This window comes from Callospermophilus lateralis, chromosome 1, assembly GCF_048772815.1.
Source record: "Callospermophilus lateralis isolate mCalLat2 chromosome 1, mCalLat2.hap1, whole genome shotgun sequence".
In the NCBI taxonomy this organism is placed as follows: domain Eukaryota; kingdom Metazoa; phylum Chordata; class Mammalia; order Rodentia; family Sciuridae; genus Callospermophilus; species Callospermophilus lateralis.
The window spans coordinates 196718955-196740530 of NC_135305.1; the positions used below are offsets into that span (position 1 = coordinate 196718955).

The 21576-nt window shown below is 40.7% G+C and overlaps 1 protein-coding gene across 1 annotated transcript in view; it reads left to right on the top strand.

Annotated features, from left to right (window-relative positions):
• Window positions 1-21576, top strand: part of Fbxl2 (F-box and leucine rich repeat protein 2) — an 85160-nt gene that overhangs the window by 54688 nt on the left and 8896 nt on the right. The window contains exons 6-13 of the mRNA XM_076843213.1: window positions 7152-7220; window positions 7321-7416; window positions 7648-7774; window positions 7906-7980; window positions 9818-9948; window positions 12143-12203; window positions 12981-13025; window positions 13608-13664. Of these exons, the coding sequence (XP_076699328.1) occupies window positions 7152-7220; window positions 7321-7416; window positions 7648-7774; window positions 7906-7980; window positions 9818-9948; window positions 12143-12203; window positions 12981-13025; window positions 13608-13664 (661 nt within the window). The remainder of the gene's footprint in view (window positions 1-7151; window positions 7221-7320; window positions 7417-7647; window positions 7775-7905; window positions 7981-9817; window positions 9949-12142; window positions 12204-12980; window positions 13026-13607; window positions 13665-21576) is intronic.

A 21576-nucleotide genomic window follows, 5' to 3' on the forward strand; every position in this document is an offset into this window, starting at 1 on the left:
TATGATAAAATTTAGCAGTTAGCCAGACACAGTGGCACACACCTGTAATCCCAGAACCTCTGGAGGCTAAGACAGAAAGATTGCAAGTTCAAAGCCAGCCTCAGCAAAAGTGAGGCATTAACCAACTAGTGAGACCCTGTCTCTAAATAAAATACAAAATAGGGCTGGGATGTGGCTCAGTGCTTGAGTGCCTGAGTTCAATTCCTGATACCAAAAAAAAAAAAAAAAAAAAAAAAAAAAATCAGCAATTAAGCCACCTTGTCCTGGGCTTTTATAAGTTGAGAGACCTTTTTAGTTACTGTTTCTATCTCAATGCTTATTAAATAGATCTATTTAGGATTTTTTTTAATATCCTCTTGGTTTAATGTGGTAGGTCACATGTGTCTAGAAATTTGTTCATTTCTCCTAGATTTTCCAGTTTATATAGTTTTTTAAAAAATATTCCCATGGGCTGGGGATGTGGCTCAAGCGGTAGCGAGCTCGCCTGGCATGCGTGCGGCCCGGGTTCGATCCTCAGCACCACATACAAACAAAGATGTTGTGTCTGCCGAAAACTAAAAAATAAATATTAAGAAAAAATATTCCCTTATTCCCTAAGGATCCTCTTGTTTTCAGTGGTATCTGTTGTAATATCTCCTTTTCATCTTTAATTTTATTTGGGTCATCTCTTTCTTTTGATTAGTTGGCTAAGGGTTTGTCAATCTTATTTATCTTTTCGAAGAACCAACTCTTTGTTGCATTGAGTCTTTATATTTACATTATTCTTCAGTCTTTATTTCTGCTGTGATCTGTGTTATTTCCCCCCTTCTGCTGATTTTTTTGAAATTTGAGATCTCCCCTATATTTTTAATGTATGTACTCAGAGCCTACATTATTAATGTGTACTTGATTCTTATAACTACTTTCACTTTATTCCATTGATTCTGCTATGTTGCATTTTAATTTGATTCTCAGAATTTTTAAATTCCCTCCTTTGATTTCTTCAGTGACCCTCAGTTCTTTCAAAATTGTATTGTTTAATCTCCATGTCTTTACATATTTTTACAGTTTCTCTTACTGTTGATTTCTAGTTTTAGTCCCATTATGATCTGATAAGATATAAGAAATTATTTTTTATATGTCATGACTAGCTTTATGGCCTAAAAATGATCTGTTTTGTGTAAAGTTCTGTGAACTGATAAAAAGAATGTGTATTGTGCCACTGTTAGATGAAACATTGTGTAAAATGTCAGTTAAACGCAGTTGGTCTATAGTATAGCTGAACTCTGATGTTTCTTTTTTGATTTTTTGTCTAGATCTATTGGTGAAAGAGGTGCTCAAAGTCACTGCTACTATTGTATTGGAGCCTATTTTTCCTTTTATGTCCTATAATGTTTGCTTTATAAAATTGAGTGTCCCAAAATTCATTGCATAAGTATTTATAATCATTATATCTTTGTTATGGTTTGAATCTGAAATGTCCCCCCAAAGCTTATGTGTTGAAAGCATGGTCCCCAGTGTGGCAAGGGTCAGAAGTGGAGCTTTTAGGAAATGATAGGATTGTGAGGGCTAAAATCTCACCAATGAACTAGTCCATTTGACGGAGTAATAATCTGAGTGGACTACTAGGTGGTAACTGTAGGCAGGTGGAGTATGGCTGGAGGAAGTAGGTCAATGATGGGATGATCTTGGGGACTGTATTAGTCCCTGGCTTCTTCCTGCCTCTGTCTCTGTGCTTTTCACCTGCCATGAGCTGAGCTACTTTCCTCTGCTATGCCCTTCTACCATGATGTCCTGCCTCATCTCAGGCCCAGAGCAATGGAGTAGAACTGAGACCTCTGAAATCATGAACCCAAAATGAAATTTTCTTCCTCCAAGTTGTTGTTCTCGAGTGTTTTGATCACAGTGATGAAAATCTGACTAACACAATCTTCTTGATGGATTATTCCTTTTATTGATACATAGTGACCTGTGTCTCTTAGGAGTAATTTTGTCTTGAAGTCTGTTTTGTTGGATATGAGTGTAGTTACTCCTGCTTGCTTCCAGATTCCATTTCTTGGGATATCATTTTCCATCCTTTCACTTTCAATCTGCATATATCTTCCCCAACAATATAAGTTTCTTGCAGATAGCAAATTGTTAAGATCAGTTTTATAATCCATCTATCCAGTCTGCATCTTTTTATTAGAGAATTAAGACCATTTATTTACCTTAAGGGTTATTTTTAAAAGATATGTACTAATTCCTGTCATTTTGTTGTTTTGAATGATCTGCGTTCTTTTCTTTTTCCATTATTCATCTTAGAAGTAACTAATCCTTACTAATTCTCATTTACTGGTTTTCTCTTCTAGTAAGACTTATTCTTTTCTATGATTTTGTTTGTCTTGCTTCCTCTTTTATATGTAGGATTCCTTCAAGTATCTTCTATAATGCTTGTTTTAGTAATCATGAATTCCTTTAATTTATGATTATTTTTTAAGGTCTTTATTTCTTCTTTGGTGTTGGAGGTTGACTGCTGGATATAGTTATCAAGGTTGGTGGGTTCCCCCATCTCCTCCAGGGCTTCATACATCATTCCATGTCCTCCTGGCCATTAGAGTTTCTGCTAAGAAATCTGCTGTCATTCTAGTGGGTTTATCTTTAGATGTGACTCTGCACTAGGGGTTCTTTTCAGGTTATGTCTATTTAGAGTTCTAAATGCCTCCTGTACCTGGATTCCCATGTCTTTCCCAAAAATGGGGACAATTTCTGCTTCTTATTACTTTAAATTAGTTTTCTATACCCTTAGCCTATACCTGAAGTCCTTCATCTGTTCCCAGTATATATAAGTGTGGTCTTTTAATGGTGTCCCATAGATCTTGTATGTTCTTTTCATTCTTTCTTAAATTTTTTCCTTACTAGTATCAGAATGTGATAATCATCAACTTTATTTTTTTTTTATACTGGGGATTGAAGGATTGAACCCAGGGGTTCTTGGCCACTGAGCCACATCCCCAGCCCTATTTTTTTGTAATTTATTTAGAGACAGGGTCTCACTCAGTTGCTTAGTGCCTCGCTTTTGCTGAGGCTGACTTTGAACTTGTGATCCTCCTGCCTCAGCCTCCCGAGCTGCTGGGATGACAGGAGTGCATCACCGTGCCCGTCTTCAACTTTATTTTTAATGCCTGATATTCTTTCTTCTACTTGATCTAGTTTACTGGTGCAGCTTTATGCTGAGTTTATAATTGGACTTACTGAGCTTTTCATTTCCAGTATTTCTATTTGGTTCTTTTTCAGAATCTATATTTCTTTATTAAGCTGCTCTTTCATAACCTATATTATTTTCCTTAGTTTATTCAACTGTTTGTAAACTCTCTGAATTTATTGATCATTTAAAAAACCATTCTTTTGAATTCTTGTCCAGCATCTTTGGAATCAGTTACTAAAGAGTTATTAACTTTTGGTGGAGTCACATTGCCTTGTTTTTTTTTTTTTTTTTTTTTTTTTCACATTTCTTGTGTTCTATGTTGAGATCTACACATATATTGAAATGGAAATCACTTCCATTTTCATGTGAAGGGCTTGTTAGGGAGCAGCCTTCTTTTTATACTGTGCCCAAGAAAATTAGTTTGTTTTGTAGTGTTGTCTCATTATAAATAGACTTCTTATTTCTTACTATAGTTTTCCTATGGCTTTTGGCTTGCATGTTGTGTTTTGGCATGTGTGCTGTGTTAGAACCTAAATAACCCACTTCCCTGTACATCTCCCAAGAATGAGGACCCTCTGGAAGTGCAGGCAGATGTGCTGAAGGCAGCAGGGTATAGGAATTCTACTCTTTTTACATAGTCATCCAATCTTGCCAGCAGCCTGAAAAGATACGGGAGGGTATGGGAACAGCCTTTGCTGACGTCACTCATAGGTGCAGTATCCCCAGCTGTTGCATTGTTTCTCTCTGCTGTTGCTGTGGGAGTGAATGGCTGTGATGGGACTTCAGGCCTCCTCTGTGCCTACTTGGGGCCACATCATCCACTGGAGGCTTATCTCCCCCATCTTTAAGTTGAAGTATCTGCCAAGGTTCTAGAAAGTCAAGGACATGTCTAGATTGAGTTACAGTTTCTCACAACTGCATTGGGGATGCCACTCTGCAGCCAAGTACCCACTCGACGTCCTTAAGGTGCTAAACTTGATTCCCAGCAGTACTCAGAAAGAAGAAAACAAAGTAACAACCACAAAATAAAAACAAACTAGAAGTGGAAATGCAGTAATAAGCAAATAAAAGCAACTACAACATGGAGGCGCTATAGAGTCAGTCGCAACTATCTGCGACTGAAGGGGTTGGGCAGCAGTGGGTCTCACGCATGAGTTTCCCATGAGTCTGGTGTTCCAGAACCCCCATGCTATATATAGTATAATTGTGTGTGTGTATATATCATAATTGATCATATACTATCTATATAGATAGTATATGATTTTAGATATGAAAACCCCATTTCTCATAGCTGGCTTCCTGACTTGTCAGTTCTAAATGGAAAGTGACTTTTGTTCCCTTATGCATCACAGACCAGTTTTCCATTGTCACTGTCGGTGGGTCTCAGACCTTTCAGGCTCTTGACCATGTCACAGAAAAAGATTTAAGGATGTGTCAGGTTTAAGTAGCAGAGCAAGAAACTTATTATAATGGGGAAAATACACAGTCAAGACTGGAGGTGCTGGCAAACTCAGTTCAGAATGAGAGAATTGCCTCATTTGGGTCTGGAATTTGACATTTATAGAGAGATAGCAAGGGACTGAACTAGAGGTGGAATTTACACAATTCCCCACCAGTTTTCCTTGCACTTGCTCCTTTCCCTCACGTGTTCTAACCTTGCTACTTCTTTTTTAGAAATGTTTTTATTAGTGCATTATACTATATATAGCAGTGAGTTTCATTTTGACGTACATGCATGGAATGGAATTTGTTCCATTCCAGTCCCTAGTACTTCCTCTTTCCACTCCTCCCATTCTCTGATTCCCTTCCTCTGCTGGTCTTCCTTCTACTTATTGTTCTTTTAAACTGGTGTTATGTAGATACACATAATGGTGAAATTCACTGTGATATAGTTGTGTATGTACACAGCATAGTTTGTTCAATTTTTATTCTGTAGTTCCTCCATTTTCCTTCTCCCTCTACCCTCTTCCTCTACTCCACTGATCTCCCTTCTATTTTCATGAGATTGAACCCAGGGGCCTTAACCACTGAGCCGTATCTCCAGCTCTTTTATTTTCTATCTTGAGACGGGGTCTTGCTGAGTTGTTTAGGGCCTCACTAAATTGCTGAGACTGGCCTCAAACTTATAATTCTTCTGAGTCTCTGGCATTACAAGTCTATGCCTGGCTATCTCCTCCTTTTTAAGAACTTCAGTCTCATGTCTATTAAGTAGCTTAAAGATGTCCTACAGTTCATTTATGCTCTGATCTTTTTCTTCTTTTCTCTCCATGTTTTATCTTGGATAGTTTCTATTGCTATGTCAAGTTCATTAATCATTTCATATACCATGTACAATCTGCTGTTAATCTCATCTAGTAGATTCTCATCTCAGCCATTTGTGGTTTTCATATCTAAAAGTTTAATTTGGGTCGTTTTAAAAATATCTTTCAAGCTTCTGCATAACATTTAATCTTTAGCTTCATAGAACTGAATTCTATGTAATAACATTTATAATAGCTTTCAATGTCTTTGCTATTTCTGCTGTCAGTTTGTAATAAGTTTTGATATAATGAATTTTCTCTTTGTTGTAGACATATTTTCCTCCTCCTTTAAAAGCTTGACAATTTTTTGTTCAGTACCAGACATTGCAAATTTTACATTTTTGGGTTGCTGGACATATTTGTACTCCTATTAATATTCTTTTGAATTTTGTTCTGGGATGCAGTTCCGTCACTCAGGAATAGTTCTTTCTTGGTCTTATTCTTAACATTTGTTAGTTTTGGAACTGAGGGGTATAGCTCAGTGGTAGAGCACTTGCCTGGCATGTACAAGGTCTGGGTTCAATCACCAGCACTGCAAAAAGAGAGATTTTTTTTAGGTTGGACCAAAGCAGTGTTTAGCCTAGGTCTAATTAGTCTCCTGAAGCATGATCCTTCTCAGTACTCTAACCATTGCCCCATGGATTATGACTTTTTTTTTAACCAGGCTGGTGGAAGTGACCACTGTTCCTTACCCTGGGTGAGCTCTGACTGTTGTGTTGTTAGCTAATCTTCCTCCCCGCCCCCCAGCTTGACTAGCTTCCTTGTATCCATATGGTGATCTGTATTCTATTGAATTCTCAAGCAGCGCCCTCTGCAGATCCTGGAGATCTCCACCCTAGTAGTATTCTTCTGTGATAACTGTAGTCACTGTGAGCTTCCTAGACTTTCAGCTCCTCATCTCAAGAGAATCCATCAGGTTCCAATTTGGTTGCCCCTTGGCAGGTCAGAAAGAGTAGATAAGGTAATATCTGCTTTGAGGTCAAGTTTTAGAGGCCTTTGGGTACTGCACGGGAGAGTCAGGATTCAATCCTATAAGACATATTGAAGCTGTATTTCAGAAGACACAGGTGACCTGAGCCAGTCCTTGCTGAATATGTTAAGCAGTTAACATGTTACTAGCCCACAGATCATTGAGGAAGTTGCCCTTCATCACTCGATACCAGTATCAACTACTGACACCTCTCCATGGCCATAGATGATTTCTCCAGAAAGGCCCTAGCTTAACCAAATGATAACATGACATAATACAAGAAACAATTGTCCCCTTTTTGCAAATTGATTTTTCTATAGAAGAGGAGGAGTAAGAAGCAGGCCTCCATTCTCAGATTACTCACCAAGGCTGAAGGACAGTTGGTGGATAGAAAGTCAGTCTAGAGGTTTGCTTCTTACATGGTCCCAGACTAGCAGCAGTGGCATCACTGGGAGCTTCTTGGTACTACAGAGCCACATCTACCATCAGAATCTGCACTGTGATGAAAGGCTTAGCTGTTTCATATGCACGTTAATTGAAATTTGAGAAGCACTGTTTTAAGGAAATGGTACATGTGCCCTCTAGTGGCTGGCCAGCAACTTGCAGGAAGTTTTTTTTTTTAATTTTTATTAGTTATTGATAGACCTTTATTTATTTATCTGTTTATACATGGTGCTGAGAACCCAGGAAGTTTTAAAATATTTTCTCATTTTAGGACCTTTGCGCAGAACTGCCGAAACATTGAACATTTAAACCTCAATGGGTGCACAAAAATCACTGACAGGTAAGTAATGAAGATTAGTTTAGGGATAAAGTGGCTGCCGGGTGAATCAGGGGAGAGAAACATGGTTGAAAATATCTTTAGTGCATCTGCTCTTTTCCAGCACGTGTTACAGCCTTAGCAGATTCTGTTCCAAGCTGAAACACCTGGACCTGACCTCCTGTGTGTCTATTACAAACAGCTCCTTAAAGGGCATCAGGTAGGAACACCCATTGTTTGTGGTCTAGAAAATACCCAAACAGTGAACATTCTGATGTATCTTCCTGATGAAGCCTTCCTAATGGTCCCACTAGAGCAGGGAAGAGATGATGGCTCAGACAGGTTATGGGGGCTGTCTTACTCACTGAATTGCTCATGATGTACTAAATTCAAAGTCGGTAATAACTGTCTACAGGAGTACACAGGGGCATTTTGTTTCTTGTTCTCTCAGTGAGGGCTGCCGAAATCTGGAGTATCTGAACCTCTCTTGGTGTGATCAGATCACAAAGGATGGCATCGAGGCGCTGGTACGGGGTTGTCAAGGCCTAAAAGCCCTGCTCCTGAGGGGCTGCACACAGGTACCAAAAATGTTCATGCAGCTGATTTTCTCACACATCAGGGAACTAACTTGCTGTTGCATTTTTCCTGGTGTCCCACTTGTTCCCTTACCAAGACTTCATCCCTCTTCTGTTTTTTTGTGTCTACTTAGTTAGAAGATGAAGCTCTGAAGCACATTCAGAATTACTGCCATGAGCTCGTGAGCCTCAACTTACAGTCCTGCTCAGTAAGTAGCATGCCTTTTCTGAGCACTGTCCTGCTCCGTTCTCTCCCCCAGAAATCTGCTGTGGGCCTCACTGCACAACATCCGCTGCAGCTGAGATGACTGGCAAATAGTCACATTGCCAGACCTGCACTCTGGCTTCTCATCCTGTGTCTTCGTAGGATCTGTCACTTTGCCATGAGTTAAAAGAACAAGGTTGGGGCTGGGGATGTGGCTCAAGCGGTAGCGCGCTCGCCTGGCATGCGTGCGGCCCGGGTTCGATCCTCAGCACCACATACAAACAAAGATGTTGTGTCCGCCGATAACTAAAAAATAAATATTAAAAATTCTCTCTGTCTCTCCCTCTCTCACTCTCTCTTTAAAAAAAAAAAAAAAAAAGAAAAAAAGAACAAGGCATCATCCTCAATACTGAGCCACCAACATCTCCCCTAGAAGTACTATAAATCAAGTCTTGATTAAAAAAAAAAATAGAGTATTGAGTCAAGTATCAGAGTTGCCATGAACTAACCAGGCACAGTGGTGAATGTTTATAATCCTAGAAGTTTGGAAGGCTGAGGCAGGGGGATTGCAAATATGAGGCCAGCCTCAGCAATTTATCAACTCCAAGCAACTTAACAAGACCCTATATCAAAAGGGCTGGGGATGTGGCTCAGTTAATCCCCAGTACAGAAAAAGAGAAAAATACTGTGAACTAGTCACTAACTAGTTGTTAGACCTGAATAGTTCTTTATAAGAACTCAATGTCTTTTTTTTCAACTTATAAATTGGGGGTAATGGCAATTATAATATTTCAGGAGATAAAATGAAATAGCAGATGTGAAAATACCTAGAAAAATAAATGACGTATGCAAGAGCAAGGTAGCATTTCATCTTCATCAGGGCATAGCCTGTGCAAACCTGCTGGTCCTTCCTCACTGCCACTATAAATGCTTAGAAGTACAGAGTGTGCCTTCAGTAGGCTACAGGGTTCCTCAAGGGGCATGTAGACCCTGAGAGAGTTCTGTCTCTTTTTTTTTTTTTTTTTTAAAGAGGGAGAGAGAAAGAGAATTTTAATATTTATTTTCTAGTATTTGGCGGACACAACATCTTTGTTTGTATGTGGTGCTGAGGATTGAACCCGGACCGCAGCATGCCAGGCGAGTGTGCTACTGCTTGAGCCACATCCGTAGCCCAAGTTCTGTCTCTTAAAAGCCCTTGCATTTGATCTTTAATGAATGAATACTGAATCTTTAGAGTCCCTGATGGTGGGACAGAAAACAAACCATCTTCTGGACCAGTCTTGACTTTGTGGGCCTGGACTATTCAAAATAAGACCTTGACCTGCATGTAGAATGACACATGGCTCAAGATACAATGTAGATGTGCAATTTATTTCTATATGAATTAGAGCATTTAAGTTATATGGAATCTTTATGGCTAAACTAACAAAATTCTAAGGCATTTTTTAATAACTGATTTGTTATCTTTAAAACATTTGAGGAAATATTGTTTGTATATATGTGATTTATATGGCAAATGACTAAAGCATTAATTTGTAGATGTTCAATCAAATATTAATGTCACTTAGGCAAGTTTTATGTTTTATAATCAAGAATTTTTCGTGGGTGGGGGAGTCTAATCTATATCTATTTTGATGCATTCTGGGGGTAGAAATAGAATTTAAAGTTTTTACTCTCCATCAGTAATGCTAGAATATTTTAATGCAAATACATATCTGCCCTTATTTTAAGTTGTTAGGAAGTGCTATTAACTGACAACAAATAACAGCAGATCCCATTTTTCTGTTGCTCCTGTCGAGTTCTGATGTCCTCTGACTTCTTCCTGCACTGCTTTTCCACAGCGCATCACGGATGAAGGCGTGGTGCAGATATGCAGGGGCTGCCACCGGCTGCAGGCCCTCTGCCTTTCGGGTTGCAGCAACCTCACCGACGCGTCTCTTACAGCCCTGGGTCTGAACTGCCCGAGACTGCAGTGAGTATGCAGCTCAGAGATTGCCTGGGCTGACCAAAAGGAGGAGAAGGCATGGAGCAAGAGGAACAGGTGGTAGGGGAGGCAGGAGTTGTGTTTTTGCTGGGTGGACGGAGGTGGGGCAGGGTGTAACCCAGTTCATTGAGGTGGGCACCAGCAGAGTGTGAAATGGCTAGCACCAATGAATCTGAATTGTTTCTTGATGAGTTCACGCATTCCAACCACCACCACCAATTTGCTTCATCCTGTTAATCTCTTCAAACACCAGAGTAATCTGATGTCAAGCAGAGCGGTAGCCTTGGTCCAGATGTTCCCAGTGTCTCCTTTAAACCTGCTGCTAAGTAGACACAGTGAGGGGAAAAGATCATAATTGCTTCTTATTTTTCATTTTCCTCAGCAGGAAGAAGGGGATTTTTGTTTTGTTTTGGCATTGGGGATTGAACCCAGGGATGCTTTACCATTGAGCTACATTCCCTACCCTTTTTATTTTTTGAGACAAGGTTTCACTAAGTTACTGAGGCTAGTCTCAAACCTGTAATTCTCCTGACTTAGCCTCCCAAGTTGCTGAAATTACAGGTGTGCGCCACCACACCCAACTGTTTCAATAAATAATAATTTATTTTCTGATTCTCAAGGCAACACTTATTGCTACCAGCTGTGCATATGAAAACTACTTAGGGCTAACCTTGCACTCATGTTAAGTTCCTGGCTCAGTGCCAGGTGTCTTTTTTCTTTTTTTTTTTTTAAAGAGAGAGAGGGAGAGAGAGAGAATTTTTTAATATTTATCTCCTAGTTCTCGGCAGACACAACATCTTTGTTTGTATGTGGTGCTGAGGCTCGAACCCGGGCCGCACGCACGCCAGGTGAGCACGCTACCGCTTGAGCCACATCCCCAGCCCAATGCCAGGTGTCTTTATGAGCGATGATATCTTATCCTCAACACATCTCTGAGTAGTTACCACTATTCTCATTTGTTCTGCAGAGGAGAAAAAGATACAGAGGAAAGTCATATAATTTGTACTGGGTCACATGATGATTAAGAAGTAAAGATAGAATTTGGACTTAGGGTTTGACTTTCAAACTAGCAATCCTAATCTGTGTACAAGAGGCAGAAAAATTATTTTAACTTTTTATATGCCAGTGAAACTGATCCATTTCTCATATCAGTTATGTAATTTTTAAGAATCATTTATTTTGTATTTGTCTGGACTTTTTTATTAAGAAAGATTCTAGATAATTTTGATATTTCTGCTTCATAGAAGGAATTTGGGTGGTCAAAACTAGTCAGAGGACTGGGGATGAAGCTCAGTGGCAGAGCACGTGCTTAAAATGCATTAGGGCTCAGTCTAATCCCTAGCACAGAAACAACAAAAGACCAAAAACAACCCTGGTCAGAGAACAGGTTAAAATTATTGTTAACTTAGAAATGTTATTCATGCATTCATTCCTATTAAGCATGAATAATTGAGAATTATGTGTATGTAGGTGTGTGTGGTAGTGGGCATTGAACCCAGGGGTGCTGTACCACTGAGCTATATCCCCACCCCCTGCCTCAGCCTCCCAAGTCTCTGGGATGACAGGAATGTGCCACTGTGTCCCTCACCAAAAATCAACTCAGTTTTTCATTGCCTATAATTGTTTTAAATTTCCTGTAACTTGGAATTTCAATGAATATATTGTAATATGATTTTGTTACATACAAGTTCATTTTAATTGTATTTTATTTATTTTTTAAATGAAATGCAATATTTTTAAAATATATTTTTAGTTGTCAATGGACCTTTTTTTTTTTTATTTATATGTGGTGCTGAGTATTAGACCTAGTGCCTCATGCATGCTAGGCAAGCGCTGTACCACTGAGCTACAACTACCCAGTCTTTTATTTAGTGACTTTTAAAATAAGTCACTAAATATTAGAGTATTATTTCAAAACCAACAATGTGGTGGTGGGGAAGATTCTTGGATTTACTACGGGAGTTTGAGATGAGACTTTAGGGCCTTGGACAGGTCCTCCCTAACCCTCAAGCAGGCCCTCATCTGTTCAGTTGGGACAGTCTTTGAGTTTTACAACCATTAGAGTGATTGACAGAGGCAAAGTGTCAAAGAACAGAACAACATCAAGAGTGTGCAGTGGAGCATAATGTTTCTATTGTTAACCTGTTGGTACTTTTTTCTCCCCTGCATGTCCCCTTCCCAGAATTTTGGAGGCTGCCCGATGCTCCCATTTGACTGATGCAGGTTTTACACTTTTAGCTCGGGTAAGGCATAGATTTTTAAACAACAACTGTAATTCACCGTCCTAATTCAAAGTGACCTGGGGTGGTTGTGTGGTGTGCAGAAATTAGCTTCAGGAAAGATGAGCACAAGCCAAGTAGAATCCTTGGGGTAAGTTTTATGTTTTTTTCAGCTAGCCAGAAATCTAGGAAGATAGAGGATTCTGGAAAGGGCCCAAGCCTCCTTCTCACTTGAACAGGTGGGGCCGCCCTGAGAGGAGCTTCTTCTCCTATAAGAGATGCCATTCCTACACAGACCCCAGTTGGCCTCTCTACAGCATCCCCTAACTAGGCTGGGCTTGATCCATTTTCTACATTGTCTGCCACAGTGACCACCAAGGTCACTATGAGGCCCTTTCTGGGCTTGTTGCAAGGAGCCAGTGTCCTTCAGGGGATGCTGATATATTCTTCTTCCTACCCTACCGTCAACCCCACCCACCTCCCCAGTGTGGCTGAGCTCCCCATTCCCTGTCCTCCCAGAGCTTGGCCTATGATTAAAATTTTCCTGCTAATGTCTGAACCACTGGGAGAGTGCTCTTTCAGATTGAGAGAAGAAAATGCTGCCAGAGCAGCCCTATTTCCATTTTCAAAGTGACTATGACTCAAAGGGCACAAGCTCAGAGATGCTGGTTCACTGAGTAGCTCTGGGAACAGACCATACCCCTTAATGGAAAAGAACAAGGACCTTGGTTCATACTCAGGGGGACAGGTAAGTTGCAGGTGTGGCCTACACAGCAGGGCATGTCTTGTGTACTCTTTCAGAATTGCCATGACCTGGAGAAGATGGATCTGGAAGAATGCATCCTGGTGAGTGGAATCCTAAGAGCCCTGAGGGCTGCTCCTCAGTTACTGCTAGTAGCATCACACAGCTAGAGACATATACTGCCTGTTGTCCCAACCCTTCTTGCCCACTATAGGCAGTGGGACTTGGGAACTCATTAGGGCCATGGCAGTGGGATATGTAAACTTTTGGCTACTTGCAGTCATCAGGCAGAGTTATAGCAAAGAAATTCAAGATGGCTTCATCTTTTGCCAGACATAAAAAACAAGGTCTCCTCTTATTTTTCACAGAACTTGAGAGAGAAATAAACTGATATATCCAGTGATGGGGTGGCTCTAGAGAGAATACTTCTTGCCCATTCCCTCTTTGTTCTTTTCCCCTTAGCCCCTTTTAGGGCACCGTAGAGAGACCAAACTGTTACAGTTGTGCATCTCCAGGAGTGGGCAGATTGGAGGTTGCTGGTAAAGACAGGAGCTTCCAGCTGGAGTATGCCTGGATGAGTTTTTAATTCTCTTTTGCACCTTTTGATTTCCATGTTCAGGAGAAGCCAGGATTAGGTATTAAGTTCTGGTGTAGAAGCTACACTGACACAGCGTGTTTCTCTCCAGATAACCGACAGCACGCTCATCCAGCTCTCCATTCACTGTCCTAAGCTACAAGCCCTGGTGAGTCTTTTGAGTTTTTGTAACATTATTCACCTCTTAGGAATGAAAGGACCCTCCCATCACAGCAAAAAATCACTGTGGGTTCTCTGTCCGTCATGGTTCCAGAGCTTAGAGTTTCTAAGCTCCACCAGCTGGGCTAACTTGGGAAGCGGGGTATCTGGGTATTACTGATTTCCCTCAGCAGGGACCCGTGTCCTGGTCACTTCACTCAAGTTTGTGTTTATCTGGCAGACAGGGTGAAAGTTAGCATGATGAAATGTCACATTTCCTCAACAAGTTTGGGACTATCCTTCTGTTGTATTTCACATCTGTTCATCTGGGGGAGAAAGGAAAGAGACCATTTTCTTGGATGTATATTTACACCTTTTGAAAGATGCAAAATAAGTGCCTGCCACTCTTAGCCACACAGACATCTCACATTTCACTTCTGTCCATCTGAGCCTGGAGAAGGGGAGGGTCACTGTCTGCTGAGCAAGCCACCGAGTGGAAGTCTACCATGCCCACAAGATGCCAGCCATGTGATGCAGGCACCATTCAGAGCCCCATTTTATAAGTGAAGAAACTGAGACTCAAAGTGGTGAAGGGACTTGCCCCACAATTACACAGCTGCTCCAAGTCCCCATATCTCTTGGCCTTTCCCGAGTCTGGTCTTTCCGAGGCCCACAGGTGCACACAGCCAGTTTTTCTTAAGCCAGCTTTCCCTCTGTCATCTTTGAAAGTTGCCCTCTCCTCAAGGGCTTGGAATTCTGTGTCATCATTAAAGCTCCATTTGGCCTTAAGTCACTCTCCCAGCAACTTTCCTTATTTCTACTTTCCCTCTGGACACTTCCCCTCAGGCACAAGTGCAAGGAGGCTTCAGATACCTGTGGGAGCAGGCTGCAGGTTCCACGCTGTCAGGGGATGTCCTCCAAATAATTGGTGTTCTCCCCTGCAGGGGGGTTTCTGGTGATGGAAAACCTTCTCTATTTTGTCCACTATTTTTATACAAGCTATTTCCAAAAACAGGACAGAGGTTTAAAAAAAAAAAAAAAAAAAAAAAAAAAAAAAAAAAACTATAAAACCAGAAGCTCCAAATAAAAAAATCAAAAAAATTTAAACATAAAGAATTATTAGCAGAAAAACAGGAAACAGTTGCAGTTGAAATCTTAACATAGCCTTGAGATTTTAATAGCCAAGACAGATAAAGGAAAAAGGTATCTGTTATTCATCCAGTTCACTCTACAAACATTTCTTGAGGACCACCATGCCAAGCACTCCTCTAGTGGTTAGAGACCAAGAAGATGACTCATCAGGAGAGACCACCTGCAATGTCAGAGGATCCACATTTGAGGGACACTTGAGGAGCACTACCCACTTTGGTAAAGGACAGTACTAAGTTCTCCTCTGTTGACCCCCAAGCAAAGCTGAGCACAAGTTAGAGCACATGTGTTGTGTGAAGTGCGTTTCTACTGCAGCAGGTCGCACAGTGTGCATGTGCAGCCAGCTCAGTCTGCCCTGGCATAGTGGCACCATGTGAAGGATCGGGCACGGCTTCTAGCAGGGCCTTTGGACTGAGTGCAACGTGAAATAAGTTCTCTTCTCTGCAGGCCTCGTGTAGGGACAGGAGGTCCCACTGGAGCAGCCCAATCTCCACTCAAAAGGAAACTCACGGATCTGAGGGAGAGTGAGTGCTGACCATGACAGACCCAGGCACAGGCTGCCAGGGGCCCACAGCGGGTTCCACCCCAGCCTCCAGAGATCAGTAGAGGAAATACTGTTGGGGAAACACCATTTTGAATTTTGAAATGTGTCTTTTATCTTTTACTAAAGATCTGCAAGCGGGAAGAAATGAGGAAAGTGACCACCAGTGTGAATGAAGCCAGGTGACTACTTCAGCTCAGTTCCCAACACTCAGGTTTCCCAGGTTCTCCTTTATGTGCAAGAGAGGCGAGTGGGTACATATACCATGGGCTTCCAGGAGTGACTCTGTGATCTTCACAAGAGGAAGGGCCTGTGCTCACACTAACACAAAATTCGGAACGATATTCAAAAACCTGATTATGTTTGACAGTAAATCAAATATGCATTTGCAAACAAGGGGAGTCCCAGATTCAAAAGAATATGAGGGAGCAGTACCCAGAAGATTGGAGAGAGCATGAATTTGTCTGTAGGCAGTTAAGGACCCTCTTCGTTTCTTGTTTTTTTTAAAAGTTGTAGGATATGTGTTTGTGGCGGGGAGTTTCTGTTGATTATGGAGGAGCTGGTTTCCTTTTCAGAGCTAGTTTTGAGTATTTTCAAAAATCATTTTATTGTGTAAGTCATTGATCCTAGAAACTATTCTAAAGAAAAAGAAATGCAGCCAAAAAAGGAAATGCATTACTTTCTTCATTATGATATTTTATTTCATCCTGATTTAACAAGACACTATGATATTATATAGAAAACAAGACCATTAGAAGTCATATCAGTCAATCTCCCTTTGGGATGACAAGCATATAGATTACCCAGTGGTCAGCCTGCTCTCTGTCATGTTTGAGAATCTTGTTATCAAGCCACTACTTACTACTCTAAAAGAAACAATAGCAATGTGAGACTTGTTAACATTTAGATGGCTGTTTTCTCCAATTTAAAGTGGATACATTTAACAACTTTGAAAATACCACTATAAGACAGACTGCATATTTTGTTTTGTTTTTATGATACTGGGGATCAAACCCAGGGCCTTGTGCACGCTAGGTAATCATTGTACCATCATGCTACAGCCCCAGTCCTAGAATGAATTCTTATCTCATGCCCCACTGTCTGACCGGCGTCTTCCTCCTTTCCAGTCACCCCTTCTGTAACCCAACTGCAGCAATAATTTCACTTAAATGGGACTCATCTTTTCATTGTCACTCACCCATTCGAAGTTCCCTCTCCCCCACTCAGCCTAAATTCTGTGGTCAGTTATTTAATCTCTCCCTTAATCCTCAAGATTCACCTTCCCTCTTAGCAAAGCTGTCATCCTGTTTAAATCCTACTCTCAGTTGTTGAGCAGTCCTTGAAGCATGAGTAAGAGTAAGGTGAAGAGGGCTTGAGGGCATTTACACAGAGGAACTAGTATGTGTTCTTTGTTGGATCAACAAGAGCCCTGGCTGGGCTTTAGAGAGGAGACAAGGCTGAAGGAGAGGCAGGGGTCAGACCTGCTTCTCTGGATTGTATCTTTGGAGTTTGGAATGGCTGATAATTATCCAGAGAGCCATTTTTCTGTGGTAGAACAGTGAAGGTGACCCAGCCCATGTTTTGCTCCCAATTTGAAGCCTGTGGCTTATTCAGAACTTATAGCTATCTCAGAATACTGAAGTTCCCAAGACCATCAGGCCACTCCCGGAGCTCCATAGCAGTTACTCCCACACATATCTGTGGAGACCAGTGAGTGCTACCCCAGCTACTGGGGCCAAACCTTGGCTCCTGTACACAGGTTACCTCCCGTGGCTAAGACCTTTAGTTTATCCTGATTAGATTTGGATGCATATAGATCCATGACCATATATCTTTCTGTTGAATTGACTTTTTATCACTGTGAAATATTCCTCTGTCACTCTGTCTTAAAGTCTGCTTAATGTAATATTAATATATCAGCCTTTTTGTGCTTTCCATTTGCAAAGTATATTTTTCTTTCGGATTTTTTTAAATTTAATTTTTAATTAATTTTTTATTTTTTTTAATTCTGTTTTTAAGTGTAAATTCTTTTTTAAAAGGACTAAAATTCTGTTCTTTTGGATTTTATGTGTTTTAATATCTTAAGAGACAGTGTATCATTGGGTCCTGCTTTTGTCTAGTCTGGTGATCTCTACCTTTTTTAATAGTTTAGTCATTTATGTATAACATAATATTGAGAGAGTTGGATTTGTGTTCTTCATTTCACTGTTTTTTTTTAATATTTATTTTTTAGTTGTAGTTGGACACAACACCTTTATTTCACTTGTTTATTTTTGTATGTGGTGCTGAGGATCGAACCCAGGGTCTCGCATGTGCAAGGTGAGCGCTCTACCGCTGAGCCACAATCCCAGCTCTTCATTTCACTGTTTGTTGTTCTGTTTTCTATTCCTCTGTTCTTCCTTTCCAGTTTTCTTCTTGGATTAACTGAACATTTTTAGAAATTATTTTATCCATTGGCATTTTGGCCATAGCTCTGTGCATTGATTTTGAATGGTTGCAGTTTCAGCATTAGATCTTGAAAGTTCTTTCTATAAATCAAATGCAGCTTTCCTCAGTAGGGATTCAGGGAAAGCCTGGGATTGTGATTAGGCTCCTGTCCCAGCACCAGCACCTTGCACAGCACCTGGTGAGGAGAAGCCACTTCAGATGTTCTTTTGGAACAAAGTGGATATAAACGAACCAATCCGAGTCTCAAGAGCTCAGCACAGTAACTGGTATGTGAGTGATGAGGGTCACCCCTAGAGTTGTGGGGCTTAGGGTCCAAAAATCGCAGTCTTTCTTAAGATGATGCCAGCTACCCCAGCCTTGCCATATCTCCACCAAAAAGTCTGCTTCTTTGGAGAAGAGGGAAGGTCAGAGATTCCTGTGCTCAGCATGGGCACACCCCCAGCCCAAGTTCTTTACTCACCTAAAGTCTCAGGCAATTTTGTCAAGGCAGACAGGCCCACAACGTCACTGGTAAGCCACCAGACTCTCAGAGACAGGTGGAGGAAAGGATTCTCTTTGGAAGGTGTCAGGGGAAGATTCAGAGCCCCCGGGGAGGAGAATGTCTGGATTGCTTAGGCCTCAGCCTGCTGCAGCTCCAACAGGCAATATGCTTGAATTTCTCTTTTACATTTGATCTCAACTCCTCCATCTCAGGTCTCTCTTAGGAAGCACTGCCCATGGTGAGGTTCACCCCCATGCACACTCCTGATCCTACCAGGCCCCTAGCAGCCTAGTGGAAGTGGAAGGAGGTGTTAGAAAACAAGCTTGAGAACAGCATCACTGAGCTTTTTTTGCTGTAAGTGAACCTCCTTCACTTAAAAATGTTCCCAGTGTTTTCTCCTATTTTTTGAGATGGGGTCTCACTGTTTTACCCGGGCTGGTCTCTAACTCATAGCTCAAGTGATCCTCCCGCCTCAGCCTCTCAAATGTACCACAATGCCCAGCTCCCAAGCTACTACTGGCTTATTTAATACTTAAGCCCAGAACCTCAGTTTCTTCAAATGTCATCAGTATAATCTGTGAAAGGAGCAGTACTTTGTTTCTTGCTGGAAAAATAAATGCAAGTTTTTAGTTCTGGGAAAATGAGGTAGGTGGACTTTTCCTATTTCTGCTGCTGTACTATCCCTGAACGTTCTGTATAACACAGACAAAAAGACTCTACAAGGTCAAAAGAAGGTGGCAAGACCAGCTGGGGACATAAGCAGCAGCATGGTGGCGAGTTCCCTGAGTTTTCCTTTTGTCATGTCTCAGGCTGGATGCTAAAGAGGCTGACAACCCAGAAGTGCCAAGAGATACAGAAAAGAAAAGAAGGGGGAAGAAAATCCAAAGAACCCTCCACTCAAAGGATTAAGGAAGGGGCAGCCTACCAAGACAAAAAACTTTCAAATACTAACAAAAAAAGACACAGAAAAAAACAAGCAGCATCCCCACCCTGCCAGCAGAGGGCGAGTTGGGGAGCTCAGAATCTTTCATCTTTGCCCCGTGGTTTTGAGCTGCCTACTCCCCACCAGCGGTGTTAGTGGGGACCAGATAGGGAGCCTAGTGTCAGAAAGCCACCTCTCCTATTCCAAGAGAGAGAGAGTTTTCTGGAGGTGAGCCTGACCCCTACCTCCACCCATCAGTAACAAAGCACTTAAGGCATCAGGAGAGGCTGTCCTACTGACAGCAGCAAGGGAGCACTGCCCCTTCCACCACTGGTACAGTGTCACAAGTGGCTTGTTCAGGGAGATTTAGGGTAGGGGTCTAGCTCAGAGGTAGAGCACGGGTCTGCCATGCCCTCGAGGCCTTATTCAGCACTACAGCACTATAGCAAACGGTCTCATAATAATCAAGATGCTGGATACAAGAAAAAACACTCATACCAAAAATGAAAAAAAATCTAAACTTGTCTGAGAAAAGACAATAGGGACCAACACCAAGATGATGCAAATGTCAGAATCATAAAACACGAATTTTAAAACAACCATCATAAAAATGCTTTATCTAGCAAATGAACACATTTGAAAGAAATGAAAAAACAGTGTCAGCAAAAAAATAGAAAATATAAGAGAGAAGTAGATGACTATTTTAAAACTGAAACATATAACAATGAAACTGAATGGATGGCTTTCAAGCAAAATGGAGAAGACAAAGGAAATAATCCATGAACTTGAAGATAAAACAATAGAAAATTACTCAACCTGAGCAATAGAAATAGACCAAAGAAAAGAACGAGTAGACGTCTCTGGGAATGATAGAGTTGTCATGTAACAAAGATACAGCATTCATATCACAATTCCAGAAAGACGAGGAAAATGTGGAGCTGAAATCATGGCTGCAAATTGCCAAATCGGGCAAGACACATATCTGCAGATTCAAGAAACTGGTCAAACACCAAATGGGAAAAGCCCAGAGAAAATCAAATCGAGACATCATAATCAATCTTCAGAAAACTAAAACCTTTTTTGGTGGTTTTGGGGATTCAACAAAGGGCCTTGTACATTGCAGACAAATGTTTTATGACCAAGCTCCACTCCCAGCCTGAGGAACACCTTGAACAGTGAGAGAGAAATACCATATACAAAGAAGTGGCACTGCATTTTTAAGTGCAGGAAGAAAAGAATTCATCCCCAATCCTATCTCCAGTGGAAATATCCTTCAGAAAAGGGGAAATCAAAATTTCTCAGATGAAGGAAAACTAAGCTTTGTTGCCAGATCTACCCTGATATAATGGCTAAAGGAAGCTCTTTAAAAGAAAGGAAGGATATGGAGAATTTGTAGCCTTTGTCCTCTGCTGATGGGAATATAACTTGGAGTAGCCACTATCAAAACCAGTATGGTATGTCCTTAAAAGGGTCAAAAATAGAATTATATGATCCAGCAATCTTCTGGGTGTATAAGCTGAAGATTTAAAAGTAATTGCAAGGCAAGCACAAGGCCCTGGGTTCAATCCCCGGCATCACGCGTGCGCGTGCGCGCGCACACACACACACACACACACACACACACACACAAATTAAAATTTTTTAAAAATTGTGGTATAGCTAAAGCAGTGTAAAGAGAGATTTATGGCACTAAATGCTTACATTAAAAAAGAGGATATAGGAGCAAATTATATTCCATGCTTATATAATTTAATCAAAATGAACCCCAATATTATGTGTAACTTTAAAGAATAAAGGAAAAAGTTAAAAATTGAATTAAAAAATCTCAGTAATTTTAAATTTCCCCCTCAAATTTTAAAAATTTTAAAATAAATTTCTAAAATTTAAAAATAATAATTTAAAAAATCCCCCTTAAAGAGATATCTTACTCCCATATTCATAGCAGCATTATTCCACCAAGAGGTGGAAGCAGCTCCAGTGTTCATCATTTGATAAGCAAAATGTGGTATATACATATACATACATGAAATATTCAGACTTAAGGAAACAAAATTCTGATACATGCTTCAACATGTATCAGGCCATACACTAAGTGAAATAAGCCAATCACAAAAGGACAAGTGTCTTTTTTCACTTATATGCTTTCAATTACATGAATTATCTAGTCAAACTCAGAAACTAAGTAAAATTGTGGTTGCCAGGAGCTGGGTGGAAGGAAAATGAAGATTTGTTTAATGGGTACAGAGTTTCAGTTTTGCAAGATGAAAAGGTTCTGAGATCCACTGCACAATCATCTGAATATACTGAACAAAGCTGAACTGCACCCTTGAAAATGCTAAAGATGGTAATCAAAATAGATAACAGGAAGATTTCTGAACATT